General features: G+C 39.0%; 2 protein-coding genes across 7 annotated transcripts in view; both read left to right on the plus strand.

Annotated features, from left to right (window-relative positions):
- GAB1 (GRB2 associated binding protein 1) overlaps window positions 1-18,024 on the plus strand; it is a 94,930-nt gene that overhangs the window by 46,017 nt on the left and 30,889 nt on the right. For all 6 annotated transcript variants that reach the window (XM_056489677.1, XM_056489675.1, XM_056489680.1 and 3 more), the window contains exon 2: window positions 8,561-8,855. In XM_056489677.1, the coding sequence (XP_056345652.1) occupies window positions 8,561-8,855 (295 nt within the window). The remainder of the gene's footprint in view (window positions 1-8,560; window positions 8,856-18,024) is intronic.
- NUDT9 (nudix hydrolase 9) overlaps window positions 1-18,024 on the plus strand; it is a 196,530-nt gene that overhangs the window by 45,230 nt on the left and 133,276 nt on the right. The gene's annotated exons all lie outside the window — the stretch shown is intronic.

An 18,024-nucleotide genomic window follows, 5' to 3' on the forward strand; every position in this document is an offset into this window, starting at 1 on the left:
TGTGTTGTGTGGTCACTGCAGGGTCCTTTAGAGGATCCAAACCCCTGTTAGGCTACAAAATTCTAGTGTCTCCTCTTGCTTTTCATTGTGTGTAAGTCTTTCACAGATGATGAAGATAGGTATCTACACGGGAGAGTAAGAAGGAAAAAAAATAAACCTCAGTTTGTACAAAATATTACGGGAAGCACTGGGCTTGTGATCTGGAGAAATGGGAATTTTCCCCCATCTTGTTACAAACACTGCTTCAAAATGACTGTTCTCCTAGGAAATGAGGAGTGAAAGGACAAAAATGTATGGTGAAATAGTAGTCCCCAGTTTGCCTGTTGGAGAGCAAGCAGCTGTTGGTATCAGTGGAGTGTAGACTTGACTTCTCAGCTTTGAACTTTTCACATCTTTATAAATACTAAGTTTTTTATTTTTCTGGGTGTTGCTTCATGCAGCCCACAGCCATGAGCTCAGTGGAATTCAAGTCAAACAGCATGGCTGGTGTCTTCTTTGCCTTGTCTATTAAGGGGGTCCTGTCATGGTGGTAATCCTTGTGATAATCAATGTACAGAGACTTCTGAGAACAGGGCAGAGCCTACCCCAGATAATTTGCTTGCTTAGATTAAGAGTTGTGGGGAGAAGTGACTTCTAATTAAAAGCTGATGAAAAGACTGAAGCAACTTTTAAAAAAAACTTCAACAAACAAACCTTTGTCTGGTGAACACACAAAAACATTATTTTCAAAATAAATCCATGTGATGCAAAGCCATATTGTGATTCGGTTGGGTGATCACAAGCACTGTCAGAGAGGCTGAACTTTAGGAGGAATCTGAAGGAAGGAGATGTCTTGCCCTTGCTTATTTGTTCAGGAAGCCTTCAAAAGAAAGATGAGAAATGCAGGAGAGAAGGAAAAATTATCTAAATCTGGTATCAGTGGTAGAGCAAAAAGCAACAGGGGGAGACTTGCAAGAGGGAGAGAGTCAAGTAAGAACACAGATCTTTCTCAGTAGAAAAAGCCTCAAAATAGGAAAAGAGGCCCCAAAATACAATAAAGCAAGTCAATAAATGGAGAACTTTAAAATAGAAGATGATGTAATCAGAATGAGAGAAGGGAGATTCTCCTGGCAGCATTATTTCAAATCAGATAGATAAGGGAAAGACTAGAGAGGGGGATGATCAGAGCATGCTCATGATCAGAGAGGAAATGACCAAATTTTAGAAATATTCTGGGAAACAACAAACCAAAGGCCATATAGATGTGTGAGTGAGGGACCTGCAATAGCTGTGTTCTCCTTGTGCCAAAGCAGACCTCATGCAGTGAGTGTTGTGTCTTCATTGCTGCCCAAGGAGTGAGATGGAGCACTGAGAGGAGATGGCAAAGCTCAGATCAGTGATGGGGAACGTGCTCCCAGCAAGCTCCTTGGAATTATGTCTTGGCCACACAGGATGGGTGGTGGAGAAGAGCAGCCAGGAGTGAAAGGTGGGTTTGCAAGGGATCAGAACCAATGGACCTTCTATAAGCATTTCAACTGGATTAGGGGATGTAGGAATAGAGAGAGATGATCTGGTCACTGGTCCTGCCTTGGTGACAGTGATGGGGGCTCAGGTCCTGCTGCTGCTGCAGGGCTCCTGCTTTATTGCTCTGAATAGCTCTGAACAGGCTCTCCTTTGGTGAAGAGATGCTGATAATTTCCTGGTGTGCAGGAGTAAGTTTGTACCTGCCATTAGAAAATTTCTGACCTGTTGCAGAAAGGTATTTACTGAAACCAGTTGTAATAAGGATCAGTTTCATGTGAGTTAGATGGTACAGACCTGGCTGAACAATTGTGCATTGAAATAGGATAAGGATGTAGAGAAAAAAAGATGCAAAAGGCAAGAAAAAGTTAGGAATTCTCTTGCAAAATGGAGAGAACAAAAGATATTCACTTAGTTTCAGACTCACAAAATAAAGCAGCAGTTTGTGCTACATTGTCTGCATTTTATTTCATATCTTTTTTGGCTCTTTGATTCAGGCTGCCAGACTAACTCACGTGCTGAAGCATCAGTTATGGAGCAGAGCTCACAGTAAAAGTGTGTGGAAGCATTGTTCTGCTGTATTTTCAGTGTTTTGTTTATTTAACAAGCTAAAGTTAGAATCGACAGCACAAGACTAGAAAATGGTGACAATAGTTTGAAAACAGGAAATTTTGGCCTTGTGTGTATTCGGAACAGATGATCAGGATGATGGCCAGGAGAGTGGAAACTTCCACTGAGACTGTTTTTTCCTTATTTTGCTCAGTGAGAAAAGATGGTGCTTCCTGGAAAACAAGTCTTAAGTATTTAAAGAAAGTCATAACATATTCACTATTTTCCTCATATTACTTTTGTTTGTTTTCCAGAAATCTGTTTACACTTCTTAGTATCTAGCACTACTAAGAGTAGAATGTTTGGACTATTGTCAAATCATGGAATTGCTGATTCTGCTGTATAGAATTAAGACACTAAATATGCTTTGGGGTTTTTATTTTTTGTTCTTGGTTTAGTTGTTCTGTCTTAGGTTTCAAAAAATAAAGGGCATAATTTTTAGGGAAGAGGATAAGAGGATGTCTATTGCCAGTTGGTGTTATGACAAGGGTTTCAGAAATAACTAGTAATTACATATTCTTAAGTTCCTGGTGCTCATGGTATGGCCTTTAAAAAAGAAACCAGATTAAAAAAAACAAAACAAAACAAAAAAAAAACAACCAATCAAAAAGGTTTTAAAAGATTTACAGAAAACACTTTCCTTAAAACACCCCAAAGTAAGAAATCTATATAGAAATCCATATGGAAATCTGCAAGTGCTAATTTCTTAGGGAAAACATTTGAAATTTTGCAATTTCACCATATTGGAGTTAGTCAGTCCTGCAAGTTGGAAGAGCAGCAAGTGGAAAAAGTAAAGTCCTGTACTTGCAGTGTCATTACCTGGTGTGACCTCTTTGTGCTCCTTCCCAGCAGTGCTCCCTGGTACGTGCCTTGTGGGATGCAGCTCCCTGGGGATGCTGACCACAAACAGGACTTAAAAAGAAGCACAGTGTGAAGGAACACTTTTATTTTTGTTTCATTTGAGCTTTACTGGGGTGCAGAGCACGTGCCTAGCACACAAGTCAGTGGAGCTCTGCCAGAGGTGTGTTTGTCTTCTGTCATGGCTGGAATACCTGGACACTGGAAAATGTGGAGGCAAAAAGGGGCAAAAATACTCAGCTGCTGTTTGGGGATCCTTTTTCTGGGTGTTTGTCAAAGACATGTACCAATTTCACTGTTGTTTAACCTTTGCACTGAAAAATAGTAGAGAGGGGAATAGATTAAATAGATGGGAGCAAAAAGCATAAAGAAAATTAGATCTTGATCCCAGCAGACAACTGAAAAATGCTCAATAGTAGCTTCAGGACTTAAATGTCCACAAAAACATTATCAAGTCACCTCAGGCTGTGTCTTTTGCTGTTCCTGCTTCACTCTGGTTCATGCTTTCTGTCTTCTGCTTACTTCATAAGTTCTTCTGGAGTAAGGAAATTTCTTGTGCATTTATGAAACACCAGGTACTTTTTTTGAGCATCCTTGTGCCCCTGGGTAAGTAATTTCTTTCTGCCAGGTCATAGTTGATGTCTGAGAAAGGAGGATGCCAAGGATGCCAAATAGTGCCCTTTTAAAGCTCTCTGTGAGTACAGAGATGAAAACCTAAGCACAAACATCTGTACATTTGAGAGATCAGAAGGAAGACCTTAGATTTGTGATTTTATTCTTGGGTTTACTGCTGATCCATGGGGAAAGATTTATTAGCTGTCTTACTGGGGTGGGGTGTGAGGGATACCCTCTTTGTCTTAGCCAGTGCTCAGGAGTTTTAAAAGGTTTTTTTGACTGGATGCTACCCAGAAGAAAAATGGTGGCAAATGTGCTAGAAGAGGAAAATCAACTTTAAGCAACCTTAGAATGGTGGATAATAACAGTAGGAAACTACAGAAGGGTAATTGATCAATTTATCAGTAAGCAGTCACTTGGCCATGTGAGAGCTAAATCTGTAGAAAATTGACCAGAAAAAGCTGTCTTTGATTTAAAATCTCTAAGCTTTTATTTAAACATGTCATATAATCATTTTGGCCTCTTGAGCAACAGCTTAAGGGGATTTAAAAGGAAGGTTAAATCCTTTTAAAAATATAAGTTGTCTGCTCTTTCCTGCCCCTTCCTCCTTCCTTTCCCTTTCCATTAACATATGCATCCCCTATTTCCTACATCTTTGAACTACAGGCAGCAGCTGAATGAGGTATGTCTAGAGTGTGTATGAGGAGAGGGGAGGGGAAAATAGTCCATAAATGTAAAGATTAAGGGAAGTATAGCTACAACTTCTTCATCAGGTATACCTCTTGTGAGTAGAATAAATTTTAAATAAAGAATATATTGAAAGAATAAATAAAGAGTATCTTGTAAATTCTGTGTACTGCATAGAGTAGTATGAAGTAGTTAAAAAAAAGCCAAAAACCAACTATACCCTAACACTGCATGATGCTTTCTGTCAATTTCTTAGCTCATTCATTCACACTGAAATCAGCAGTTTGCATAGACCTTAGTGTAAAAAACCCTAATTGTAGAATGTCTTGGTTTTACCTTAACCTTACTCAAAATGCTGAGTGAAAAATACAGAATTCCACTGTTCCTCTGATCACTTGATGCTCTGTGGGTGAGCAGCTTGTCACATTTCAGCCTCCCCCCAGAGCAGGCAAACAAGCTGGTTTCTATAGTTATGATGGTCTCATGATGCCATGGTCTCATGACAGAGGCAGGACAATGTTTGGCAGCCGTGCTGGTGTCCTGTGTTAGCCCAGCTGATGTGCTGAAAACAAGCCCAGAGGCACACAAGGCCTTTCTCAGACTGGGGGAAAAGCAGCAAACCTTGTTAAACTGGGTTTTGTGTTAATTTACAAAGACTGCACAGGCTTTTGGTGAGCTTGATTGCCATGATGTTTGCCTTATAACACTTATAAACGAGCCATTTTTCTTCTGAATTAGGCATTTGCTCTGCAAGCAGTGCTTAGTGACTAAGTGCTAGTATAGTTATAAAGTATATTTTTAAACCCTATTTGTGTTAATAACATGTTTTATATATTTGAGCAAATCTTTCATTTAAAAAAAATATTTGCTTAGACTTCTTCCCAGAATTAAATAACTACAAAATGTGTAAATCATATTCTGGCTATTTTTTCAATTTCTCAAACTTAAAGCAGTTGACTTCTAGCACAGCAAACCAATGTTTGGTAATGTATGGCTGATAATGACATCAGTTATGTGACAGATAAATAATGTGATGTAAATTGCTTGCATCTTTTTGGGTGATTATGAGAAATAGTTTGTAGCATGCTCTTCTGTAAGAAAATACATGTTTTCAAACAGAAATGGGCTAAAGTAAAGAGGAAAAGATAAAACTTGCATAAGTATGTATTTGCACATGTGCACTCTCTATTTTAGAGGTTGCTCTTTGGCAAGCTGTTGCTGAAGAAGCTCTTCCTTGCACACACAGCACAAACAGCTCAATACTCTGCACTTCAGTGGGGCAGTGCACAGCTTTCCTTGCAGACAAATACTGAAATGTTAAAAATAGATCAAGCTTTAAGAATCCCAGATATTTTCAAATAACAAAGGGTGATTTATGTGAGCTCATTTTGCACTTTGACAAAGTATAGAGGCGCTTTTGTGCCGTGATTAGCAAGGGTGCTGATGTCAGTTCACTTGTCTAGCTTTAAGCTTTATTCTGCTGCTAAATTGTGCTTTGTACTGGAGTCCAGAGAACCTTTGTATCTGCCTTATTAGTGTGTAGTTTATGGAATTGCTTTTGTTTTTGAATGTAATCTGTGCCAGTTTCAGAGTGTGACTCACGATAGGACTGAAATAAATGTTCGCATATGCACTATGTGAAAAACCTTCAAAAATAGTAGCAGGTGCTAGCAGGCTAAATTCAATGTTTTAAATACTTAAGAGTTGCTGTTTTGTAGCCTGAAGGGCTGAAAGGAAATTCTTTTTAGCTCAGTGGTTTTTTTCTCAGTTTTAGAGTCCTATTTACTCATTAATACTGAACAGAAATTTTTGGGATTTCTAAAAACCTATCAGCACAGTACTAGAAATAAACTTTTAAAGGAGGCACTCCTGATTGATACAGTTGATGGATTTTTTTTTTTTTTTTTGCATGGGGTTTTGTTGTGGCACAGACCGTGAGACAAAGCTCATCATGCTTCTCCATTGCTCTTGTTCCTCTCCTATCTCTAATCTCTTTCCTCCTGATTTCTGCTTTGAAAATTTCATCTGAGTGACTGAAGGCTGAGGTTAAAGATAAAGCTTGTTTCTGAAGCAGCTTGTAGCAGTTATCTGTGATCAGCCTTGCCTGGAGAGAGGCTCCCCTACTGAAGTTTCCTGTTATCCCAGCATCTAAGTTGTCACTTGATTTGGAAGCAGGAAACAAAACAAAACTCTGCTGATGTTTTTGGGTCACTGTTAAATGGTGCTTATCCAGCTGTGCTGCTGGGATATGCTCACATTTGAAATCTAAATTGAAGGGGTTTAATCTATTACATCCTCTACAATTTAGCTGTTCACACAGTTATACTTAGTGCTAGTTGCTTGAGACTTTGACTTGATTCACACAGTTCAGTATTTAAAAGCAGATACTGTTATTCAGAACTACAATAAATACAAATGTTTTGTAAAGTATAGACATCACCTTAAAATAAAATAAAAAATACTTTTAGGGCTTTGGTAGTTGGAGAATGGATCACAAGTCTTAATTAAGCTGTCTGTCGTTTTTCCCTTTCTCCTGTTTTCTGTGTTATCTTTTCATAATAGTTTTCTAAACTTGATACCCCAAAATGTCATGCCCACTTCACAGGGAGGGTTTTGTGGGTCTCTGGGGCAGAGCTGATGGCACTCACTCAGAGTGGGGAGATGGCAGTGCAGCTCTTGTCCTTGTCCCTTATACCCTCTTTCTAAGAGTTTGTTTGAAGGTAGCACTTACAAAAAAATGAAATGAATGCACTCTTGTGTCTCACAGAAATGACTCTGAATCTTTCCCTAATCCACAGTAAGAAGTTCCTGTTTTCAAAGCTGCAGTCCCAGTGTTTAAAGGATGTCATACATCTTGACCCCTTCTGGGACCATCCTTGCTGATTCTGTTCCTTTCCTTGGTTAGCACACAGCCAGGGCTGGCCAAAAGGAAAATGCACTCACCTGCCTTATTTATGCATTTCTTCTGCTGGTTTTATTTATCTTCCAAAGGACTTGCTGGCTGCTTTGTTTGAACATCCTGGAGAAGTTTAAAGTGGGGCATGGTGTGGGTCTGTGGTGTAATGCACAGTGGCTTGGCTACTGCACTGATTTACCTTGGTCTCCAACCTTGCTGAAAAATATGAGAACAAATGCCTGACTCCCCTCTGTGTCTGGGCTCTGCTTGCAGATTTCTCAGTGTGGAAGCAGTGCAGCTCTCCTAGTGAGCAATGGCAATATATCTGGTTTTTCCTTTTGTGCCCATTATCCTGGCACTGGGGTATAGAAAGAAGCTTCTAGCACAGTACTGCTGGTAGAGGAGCAAAAGCAATAAAGATGCTGTTGGAAGCAGCAGGACAGCTGTATGCTGAGCTGGGGTGTGTGGTTTGAGTTAAGGTCTTCAATGGGAATTATGGCAGGTGATGGAGACCCACAGGATAAAAGGCAGCTGAGGATTAGTTAGAGAATGAGGCATTTTGCTTTTGCTTTTCTCTTAGACCAGCTTCTTTCTGCAGCATCAGGAGGGCTGATATAATAGGCACAGTGTTAGGCTATCAAATTCATTTCTTCTGTGTCTTCCCCAAAGACTGGGTTTATGTGGTAAAACTATAACATCTGGTGATTCTCTCCATCCCCGTCTCCCTAACAGTTTCAAAAAATAATAATGTTGCTCTTTTTCTACAAGAGGTACTACTGTAGAAATATGATGAGGTTGAGTGCAGAGTTCCCCTGGCATTGAGGTGTGTGTACAATGTGAGCATTGTCTGTTCTTTAGAGGCAGGACACTACTGTTGAGTATCAGTGAAAAATTCAGTTAAAATGCATCAGCCTGTAACAACAGATATTGGAAACAAAACACCATGGAGCACTTAAAGATGTATTTTATTTTGTCATTTTTTTGTCTTTCATATGCCTATGAGAGCTTCCTTCAGCAGCCCTTTTTGTATGCTTTGTTTCCCCCTCTCCTGCTCCCCACCCCACTTTTTTTCTTTACTGTATTCATGCTTTCTCATTTTGTAAACAGTGATTTCATTTATATATATTATACATATATATATGTATAAAATTTATATATTATATATATAATATAAACTTGTTACAAAGCCAAGATATAAAATTTAAAATACAAATTCACTAATCCTCAAGTCCACTGCTGTAACCTAAACAGTGTTAAATGTGGCTATTTGGTGTGTAATCTCTTAGTATAATAATTGAAGTATTTCATCCAACCCAGGCTGAAACCACACATAAAAGGTCTTCAAGTGTTATTTCCTCCTTCTGATTTTCCTCCCTCTCTCTCCCCAATTTCCAGGCATGGAAGAGAAGATGGTTTGTGCTCCGGAGCGGCCGCTTAACGGGGGACCCGGACGTGTTGGAATACTACAAAAATGACCATGCCAAGAAGCCTATCCGTATTATTGACTTAAATTTGTGCCAGCAAGTGGATGCTGGGTTAACATTCAACAAGAAGGAGTTTGAAAACAGCTATATTTTTGATATCAACACTATAGATCGAGTTTTCTATTTGGTAGCAGACAGCGAGGAGGAGATGAATAAGTGGGTTCGATGTATCTGTGATATCTGTGGGTTCAACCCTACAGATGAGGGTAAGTTCTGCTGCTTTTTCTGAGAAAGTGTGGTTCCTGCCTGTGAAGAATGTTTCAAAGATCAGATGGCTATCTTTAGCTGGCATATGCTTTAAAACTTGTGTGTATTGGCACTGAAACTTCCTTGTTACCCTGAAAAAAAAGCAAGCAGAACAGAGGGAGATATTCAGAATTTGTTACAAATTAAGTGTGTGTAGAACTTGGATGACGCTCTTCTGTTCTGCGTGATGTTAGGTTTTGGGAGTGCAGGAAAAATCTCTGAGTTAAATCATGCACAGCAGTAGATCTTCATAATCATCAAAGGAGTCCCATTTGGTATAAAAACAAATGGTTATGCAAGCAGGAATGAGTGCAAAATGTCAGGTTTCTAATATTACCATTTCTCCGTCTGCTTTGAAACTTGGGGGAAAAGAAATCCACCCCCCATCAGCTGAAGCAAACAAAAAATAACCTGTAGTTCTGCATTATCCAACTCAAATCCTACCAAAATAGAACTTGTATGAAGGCAGCTTGTAGGAAACATGATGGTGTGTTTAATTCCTTGCAAATACCTTATGGCCATTGCTTGTCCTGAATCCATTCTTATTTATTTACTTATTATTCCTGCATTCCTTTTGGAGATTAGTGGGTTACATGACTTGCTGTAGCTCAGTGCACAGTTCCAAGAAAAGATTGAATAAGAGGGTTATACATAAGGCATGCCTGACTGAAGGGGCTAGAATTAAATCCCTGCTTTCTGTAGGTTTGTGGATTGAGGGAGGTGAGGGAGAAAAAGGGGCTTGCATCACTTTGCTCCAGTCAAATCTTCAAAAGTGCCTGGAAAATACTGTTGTGTGCTGAAGAAGGGGCCCTTTTCTTTCTCCTTATTGCAGTTTTGAACTACAACTGTCATGAAAACCTCATCTATAAATTACCACTCTAATAGCAAATTCAGGAAATTTGCTTCTTTTGACAGTCCCAGCATTTTTTTGGGGCATCCTGAGCACACCCAGGAGCTGGCAGCACTTTGGCAGAGCATGTGTCCATTACACAGAACAGAGAAATGGGGTCCCCTCAAAACCATCAGCCATTTCTTCTGAGAGCTGGTGTGTTGTTAGCCCTGTGTTTTCTGTCCTTGAACTGAAGATGAAACCTGCTGTGGATGTGGAGAGATGTAACTGTGCCCTCACAAACTGAGTTTTTGCTTCAGTCAGTTGTATCCATAATTTTCTCCCCATTGTGTTCTCATTGCAAGTTTCATCTTTGGCATTTTAGTTTTGGCTGAATTATCCCAACACCTTTACTTCACACAACTGAGAGTTGACAGTACTGTCTGTTCTATGGGTTTAGTGGTGCCTTGCAGTGCATTGAGGAAGAATTTAAAACAAGGAAAATGGGAAAATCAGTTGCTGAGTGTTTATTGCCAAGTTCTTATTTTTTCAAGATAAATCTTGCTGCCAATAGAAGAGCAGGTCATAAATGTACTTTATAAAATCCATGTTCACCTGCAGTTTGTTTGGGGAAGTTAAAGAACAGGTGAAGTTCAGATAGTAAAAACATTATTATGTTAGTCTAGAGCTAAACAAAAGGAGTATGGGGCATAACCAATCTTTCATTAGCCTGTGGAAGCAGAAGATTTCTTTGAAGCTGGACAAAATGTCTTTTGCCAGACTGATTAAGGGTTGTGTTGTGGGTGTCCTGTCATTGGCATCCTTTGCTCAATCAAGAACTAGGGACACTGCTGCCCTATTGCCTCTGGTGGGTTTCATTTAGAAATTCAGAAACATTGCCTCCTTGGATTTATAAAGAAAAAAATTGCAAGATAGCAGTGGCCAGTGCTACTAGAAAACAAATGTGGAGTTTTGGTGTTGGGACCAAACAGAGAAAGAGTGCTGCAACAATAAAGGGACCTGAAAAATAAAGCTCAAAGTAGCACTGAGCTGCTCCTTTAATACATAGCAACGACTCAGCAATTTCTGTGATGTAAAGTTTTGCTTTATTTCATTAGAAATTATTTTGAGTACTCATTTTCACCTAATGCTTTGTTTTGATCTCCCAAGTAGAAATTGATCCATGCATATGAAATCTCTTCATTGTGGAGATCTGCAATGTTACATTTGTATTTGAACAGAGTAGATAAGTTTGTGTTCTTCAATCATATTTACCAGCACTGACTGTTCACATTTCTGGTTGCATCATAGTGTAGTCTAATCTCTAATGAGTGCATTACAATTACAATACCTGCAATATTTGGCTTTTTATAAGGACTTTCTTTCAAGAAAGGTTTCACAGTGATTTAGATATTTTAAACTTAAACAAGACAGAAACAGGAAGGAATTTTTATTTTAAATAAGGTAAATAATTCTTTTACTTTTAAAAATAAATTCCTGGGTACTTTTTGTGCCTAATGCTTCTTGTTTTCAAATGGATGCTGTAAAGAATTTCATTCTGTAGCATCTTTGTGTTTAAAACACATGTGTAAATTTGGGGGATGCTACACATGATCATTGGGTTTGGGTTAGCCATGGAGTTTTATACTGCGCTTTCAGCATTCATATTTTCTCTATAAGATCATGATATAATAGATCATCTAGAGGTTAAAATAGAATTATGAGGCAAAAATGTGTGACCAGTGTTTCACTTTGAACTCTAGTGAGAGGCAGTCTGAAAGGACCTGATGGGTAATGGCTATTTTGTGCCTGATGCTGTGGAGATATCCTCTGAAATACTATGGCCTGAATTTTCAGAAGGATGAGGATAAATGTTTAAAGAAAGATAGAAATAGAGGAAATGTGTTTTTAAAAGTGATTGATGAGAAGAAAGGTTGAAGGATTTTTTTTTCCCAGAGAAAAAAATATGGAGGGAATAACTGACTTTCAAAAAAAAGCTGTGATAAGCAGGACATGGATTTGTTGTTATCTGGAGAGAGAACTTGCTTTTTTCTCAGTGAGGGATGCAATGATAAAGAAAACCTCTCAAAGGATATCTAAGCACAGACTGTGAAAGTCCTTCCATAGAATTTAGTAGACATCTGTGATGAATATTTCATATGTGATCCAGCTCCATGTTTCTGTAATTTACTGAATTGCATGCTTGGCAGAGCAGGGAAAGGAGGAAATGATCTTTCTATATGCAAACATGTTACTTGCATGTATCCATTTGAATAAAGATAGCAGTAGCAAAATAAACCAGAAGAAATAGCAAGATGGAGAAGAAGAGGAGAAAAATTAAGAACAAGGCATTGAAATCTATAATTACATTTACACAAATAATAAAATGTGGAAAAAGTTTCTGTCATCTTAAGGACCATACATTGAAGGAGCTGCAGTTTACTTCACACATGCATGATGCTTTCAGAGTTTCTGTTCAGGCTGCTGCTATCTGGTGTATGCCCTCATACCTTTTTTCCTTTGGAACAATATAATTATTTTGGGGTAACCATGCTTTTTTTGAATGATGTTCTGATAATCCTTGCACTGCAGGTTGATCACAGCTTGGGTGCAATATCAGAGACTGACAGGATGAACATAACTTCACATTGTCTTTGATAAATAAATAGTGAGTATTAGAGGTGTTTAGAGTGCCCTTCCTACATGTAAGAAATAAAAAATGTTCTTCTTTGACACCTCTTACAAGTTGATGACAGGGTCTGGCACACTTGGCAAAGCAAAATCACCATCCCAATAGCATATGTAGAATATTTGAGACCTTGGTCATTAAAGGGCTCAAAAGGGAGCAGAAACAGCTGAGCTTCTAGATGAAGGAATGGAGGCTCTGGGAGAGCATGAAGAGAAGTGCAAGGACAGAGTAATAAGCCTAAAAAATTTTGCAGCAAGTTTTCACTATGGAGAGGATGTACTTAATGAAGAGTTGAGGTGATTTTGTATCTCTCAGATAAGATTAGCTAGAAAGAATTTTTGGCTCAAAGGTGACATGCTGGAAGGATGGGTGACTGATGACATGGGGTGCAGTAAAAAAAAAGTTAAAAATGAGTTAAGCATTAGGAGAGAAACCCTCCAGAGAAGAGTTGTGGGTCTGCTGTCACAGAAGTGAGGCAGTAGGTTTAAAAGGAATAGTGGGACAAAGGCATCTGTTTTGTGAAGGCTTTTTTGGTTATTTACTTTGAGTAAATAAAGTTTGGGGGATAATGGCCAGTGAGACATGCAAATATGATTTTTTTAAGGGTGGAATTACTGAGAGGAAGGTTATGGTAAACTGTGAAGAATGATGTTAGAGCTTTCTAGCAAAATTGCATAGGAGTAATCAGAGCTGGTAGCTGGTAGCTCAAGCAGAGGTGATCATTGCCTGTTATCCAAAGGAGAAGGAGAGAACAGCAAACAGGACTGAGATGTGTTCTGCTTCAGATGATGTAGTAAAAGAACAGGTGGTTAAGTAAGATGATGATGATGATGGTGATGAATAGAGCACAAAATCTGCAGCAGTAGGTCTTCCCTTACAAGATTTGAAGCAAAAACACATATATTTAAAAAATAATTTACTATCAGGGTTTACTATCTGATTTAAGATCAGAATCTTAACCTTGAGTGTTTGAGTAATTATCTTAAGCTGACAGCTGCATGTTACAGAAGTTCACATGGGAGATGATTCTGTTCTTCCTTGATGAAAAATAAACTGAATCTATTATGCCTAGTAATTAATTTAATTTTCTCTTGTTCCTGCTGGACACCTCTTATGCTATTAACATTACTGCTGAGTTGCTGGGAGAAGGGTTGGAAAAGTGCTTTGCAGGTTGCTGTCCTGTGAGCCTTGAGGTGCTGAGAGCAGCACATGGAATGATGGAAACCTCTCTGGAACACAGAGATACCAGCTGGACACTGGTCCAGGACTGAGCTGGAAACCCAGCTGGGAAAAGTCACCATGTGGTCAGAGCAGCACACCCTGCCAAGGAGAGCTCTGGGCCTTTTGAGTGAAGGAAAAGAATTCCCAAGTTTTTTAGTGTGGTGAGCTGCACTCTTTCTCTTCAGCAGCACCTACAGAGGTTAGTCAGACTCCTTGACTATTTTTTCCTGCATCACCCAGCCTGTGTGTCAACTGAAAATGGGGAAAACAGGCTACAGATGTTTCTTTTATTTCTCCTTTTAAATGAATAGTTTTCAAAATAAAATTACAGGTGGAGGGAGGGAGTCAATTCCGAGTGAAAATGCTTTTGGTATTTTCAAATTTTAAATGAGTGACCAAAAGTGCAGCTTAAAATTACACATGAACTGCAGATAGTAAGGACTATATATTTCATGTTAGCTCTGAAAGCTGGAAACTTCAGAATATGATGGAATCTGGAACAGTCAGTCATGTTTCTGGTTGGGATGCAGCAGGCAGGGTTGTCCTGGACATAATGTGCAAAGCTGAATTCTTCATTCCTTAAATAAGGTATCATGTTTATCTTCAGAAAGAGAGAGAGATACTTTGAGATTGTATTAAACTAAGAAAATAAAGCTATGAAATGCATATAAAGTTTTAATTTGAGCATTTTAAAGGACTTTATCTGGATGTAGGTGCAGTATGGAGCTTTCCTGCATAGATTTCATATTGATGCCAAGCTGATCACTTAATGCCAAAACCCAAATCCCTGCTCATGTGTCTGTGTCCCTTCTGGGCTGGATCTGGCTCTGGCTCTAATTATTGAGTTAATGTGTGAACAGAGCAAGTGCCCACCAGCATACACATCCCTGTGCTCTGTGCACATGTGGCCCTTTGATTCCAGGATGTCTCAAAACACAGTTCAGCTGAAGTTATGAAGATTTTGTTTGTTTGTTTGCTTGTTTTTAATTATGGCTCTTACTTGTATCTGTGAATTTTTGCACAAAGTTATTGCTCTGATATTCTGTTGGTTACTTCAATTACACCTGCATTACAGTAAGTGGATGGAATAAAACTTCTCAGAAGAACACAAGAATCACACCATTGCACATCTGTTGCTGATTCACTGTTGCAATGGAAAAATCCCATTTTTATTTTCATTTTTCTACCTACAATGTGCAAAGAATGCATTTTCTTACTTTGATTGCAATTTTGACATTTAAAGTAATGCATGCTGTAATGAGGCTCTGGTTTGTTCACTATGAGAACATTTCAAGTTTTTGCATAATTAGAATATTAAGAGACTGTACATCATAGTGAAGAAAACAATTTAATTTCTGCTTTCATTAAAAAAAAATAGAAAAACCAAAATATAAACCCTATCCTAAATGCAAACTTTCACACTCAGATTTTCTAGGTTGTACACCAAGGAACTTGTGGAATAAAGAAGCTTGATGTAGTTAAGAAGGAAGAAAGTGGAACCTTTTGTTATTCTTGTTCAGAAAATGCTCTTTTTGCCTCATTATTTTTATAAGATACAAAAATGGTCATGAGGAACAAAGTATAAATTCTAGTGAAAATGAAGCTATAACTGCTCATAACAAGCCAACTGAGAAAAGGTAAAACTCTTGCCCTGTTTTGAGAAAGCTGCTTGTTCTAGCTGTATTGAATGCAGGAATTATAAAAACAAAATAGGATTCTTGTTAGACTCATTTGCATGCTAAATATCTGGCTGTTTTTCCAGCTCCCAGTTATTTCAAAGCAGTCCGAGTGTCTGAGCTCTGGGAACAAACCAAATGACTTACAGCACTCTTTGGTGTGCAGATGACCCCTTCCCTAAAAATCTGCTAGTCCAAAGTGGGGCAAGCTGATGATTGTGCTCTTTGAAATCGTAATGGGCTGCTGGGAGAGAAACTTTCCTTCATATCAGCTTCAGGAGTACGTGGCTGAAGAGAATATTTGAGAGGGTGCAGATAGGCAAACAGCCTTCATTTGCTCAGTGATGGAAGTTTTAACATTACTGCTTCTCTCCTAGCCAAATTTGAAATGGCATCAATGCATAAAGCAAATCTGAAGTGCCTTAGACCAGGTTCAGTGGATCTTTAAATCTGGCATTAGCCCATACTATTTAACACATACAGAATGCCTGTATGAGGATGGATTACAGATCAGAAATTTGGTATTTCAATAGTTAATGCTCTACATGCTGGGTAAAAAAACCCAACAAAAACAAACCATCAACCAAACCACACAAACACCAATCTCAAACAAACCTCACACAAATCTGTAGGAGGATCAGGGGCTTTATCAAGTATTATGTGTGTCAAAATAAATGAGGCAACTCTTCAGAAGGAAAGTGTCCCTAACGATCCATTAACATTAATGGGCTCCAAATCCTTGCTCAGGGAACAGATCATAAAGCTTCCAGACAGCTGGACAGCATCACCTTGAATATTCAGTAACAATTGAAAGGGAAAGGTTAGGAAAGGAACAGAATGAATCATTGTTATGTCTTTGGAAATCAGTAAGTGTGTCCCAGACTTTTTTTTTTTTTTTTTGTGCTTTGTGTGCAATAGTTAATTTCCCTTCTCAGGAAAGAAAAAGTAGCAGAGCCAGGAAAGGTGAGGATAAAGGATAACCAGATGTGCAATGAAATGGCTTCTGCACGAGGAAAAATTAAGCAGCACCAACTCAGTAAAAACTATGACAAAGTTGTGTAAAGTTGGGAATGGGAATTATGAGTAGGAGGCAATTGTTCACAGTTTCTTTGAAGATGGGAGCTGAAATATATCAAGTGAAGCTATCAGGCAGCAGGTTTAAAAGGATACAGGTTTTCATGTCATGTGTAATAAGGTGTGGACCTCCCTGCCACAGGATGTAGCAAAGGTCACAAATATAAAGGCACTCACAGAAATAGGAGAAATTCAGAGAACAGTGTGTCAGAGGCTGGGCAGCAGAGGCTGTGGAAACTCTGTCTTGGGATGCCCTAAAAACTTCAGCAGTACATCAGACTTTGTGGATACATTGGTCCTCTTTCAAAATTCTCCATTTTATTTTATTTTTCCCTGGAAAGTTACCCTTGTTTCTTGCCACTCTTCCTGGGAATGCTAGTGCCTGGGAATGCTAGTAGCTGGTCTGTTTAATTGCATCAGGTCACGTAGGCACCTCACCTTGTACCTGTTGGGCTCTCCTGGCTGCCACACCCATCTGCCCTGGAAGCCCCAAGGATATCCTGTTTGATTTCTTTTCTTCCCTCGTGTGAACTTGGCACTGAGCAGCTCCAATGACATGAAGGCTGTGCACAGCCAGGGCCCAGGAATGGGGTGGGGATTGTGGCACAGGATCTCATCTCTAAGTGAGCTCAAAGAATTATGTATTTGGAAGAAAAACTTTTCTTCCCCACTCTTGCTGGTGCATAAATTTACTTGTGATCCTCAGTTCTGCAGGGGACAAGGCAGGGAGCTGCTTGTCCTTTCTCCCACCACCACTTTTCCAGGAACAAGAAGAACATTCCTGGTAGGTCCATTCAGGCACTTCTCTGTTCCTGCTTTGAGCCCCTGCATTAGGGGAAATCAAGGAACATTAGTAGGTGCCTCCAGGAGGTTCCTTCAAGCTCTCAGATTTCCTAAATGATAGAAAATTGTTCATGTTTTATATTTCAGCATGTAGAAAATAGGCTACTTTTTTAGTAGCTTTTGCTTCCAAGTACTGTTGTATTTGAAAGGAAAAAATAAGTGACTCTAGAACACAAATAAATAGGAAGTTCATAGGAATAATGAAGACAAGGGTATTTAAGTAAACATTGGCTATTTTAAGTAACAGCTTTCAGGAAACAATGTAATGAATTTTATCCTTTTTTCCCCATTTTTCTAAACTATAGGACGTGGTCAGGAATTTTCAGGAATATGTGTTTCAAGAAATGTAATGTATAAAGATTTTATCAATTATAAACATCTCTATACTATTATTTATCTGACCTGGGTGCATCAATTTATTTTTATGTGTGTGATCCCTCGATGCAGTCTGGTTTTTCCTTTCTTTTGCTAACTAGTTTGATGAATAGGTCAGCCACAACCCGTCATAATAACTTTTTTTAGGCTATCCTACCTTTTCAGGTAGGTTGAGTTGAGGAATTTTCATACACCTAGACTTCTTCCACCCACATGGGTGTGGTGGGATTTAATTTCTGAGCCTGTTTAGGTGCCATGGGAGTTCAAAGCAAGTGCTGCTATTTCTATTTCCATGTCTAAATCACTTGTGCCTGGTGTACACAGAACTGGAAGCAGGAGGGCTGTGTTCTGGGCTGCTCATCTGGTTTTTCCCAGGGTAATGCTGGGAAGCAGAAGCTGGATGAAGCTGCTTTGTAGTGCAT

The sequence above is a fragment of the Oenanthe melanoleuca genome, chromosome 4 (genome assembly GCF_029582105.1).
Source record: "Oenanthe melanoleuca isolate GR-GAL-2019-014 chromosome 4, OMel1.0, whole genome shotgun sequence".
NCBI classification, from domain to species: Eukaryota; Metazoa; Chordata; class Aves; order Passeriformes; family Muscicapidae; genus Oenanthe; species Oenanthe melanoleuca.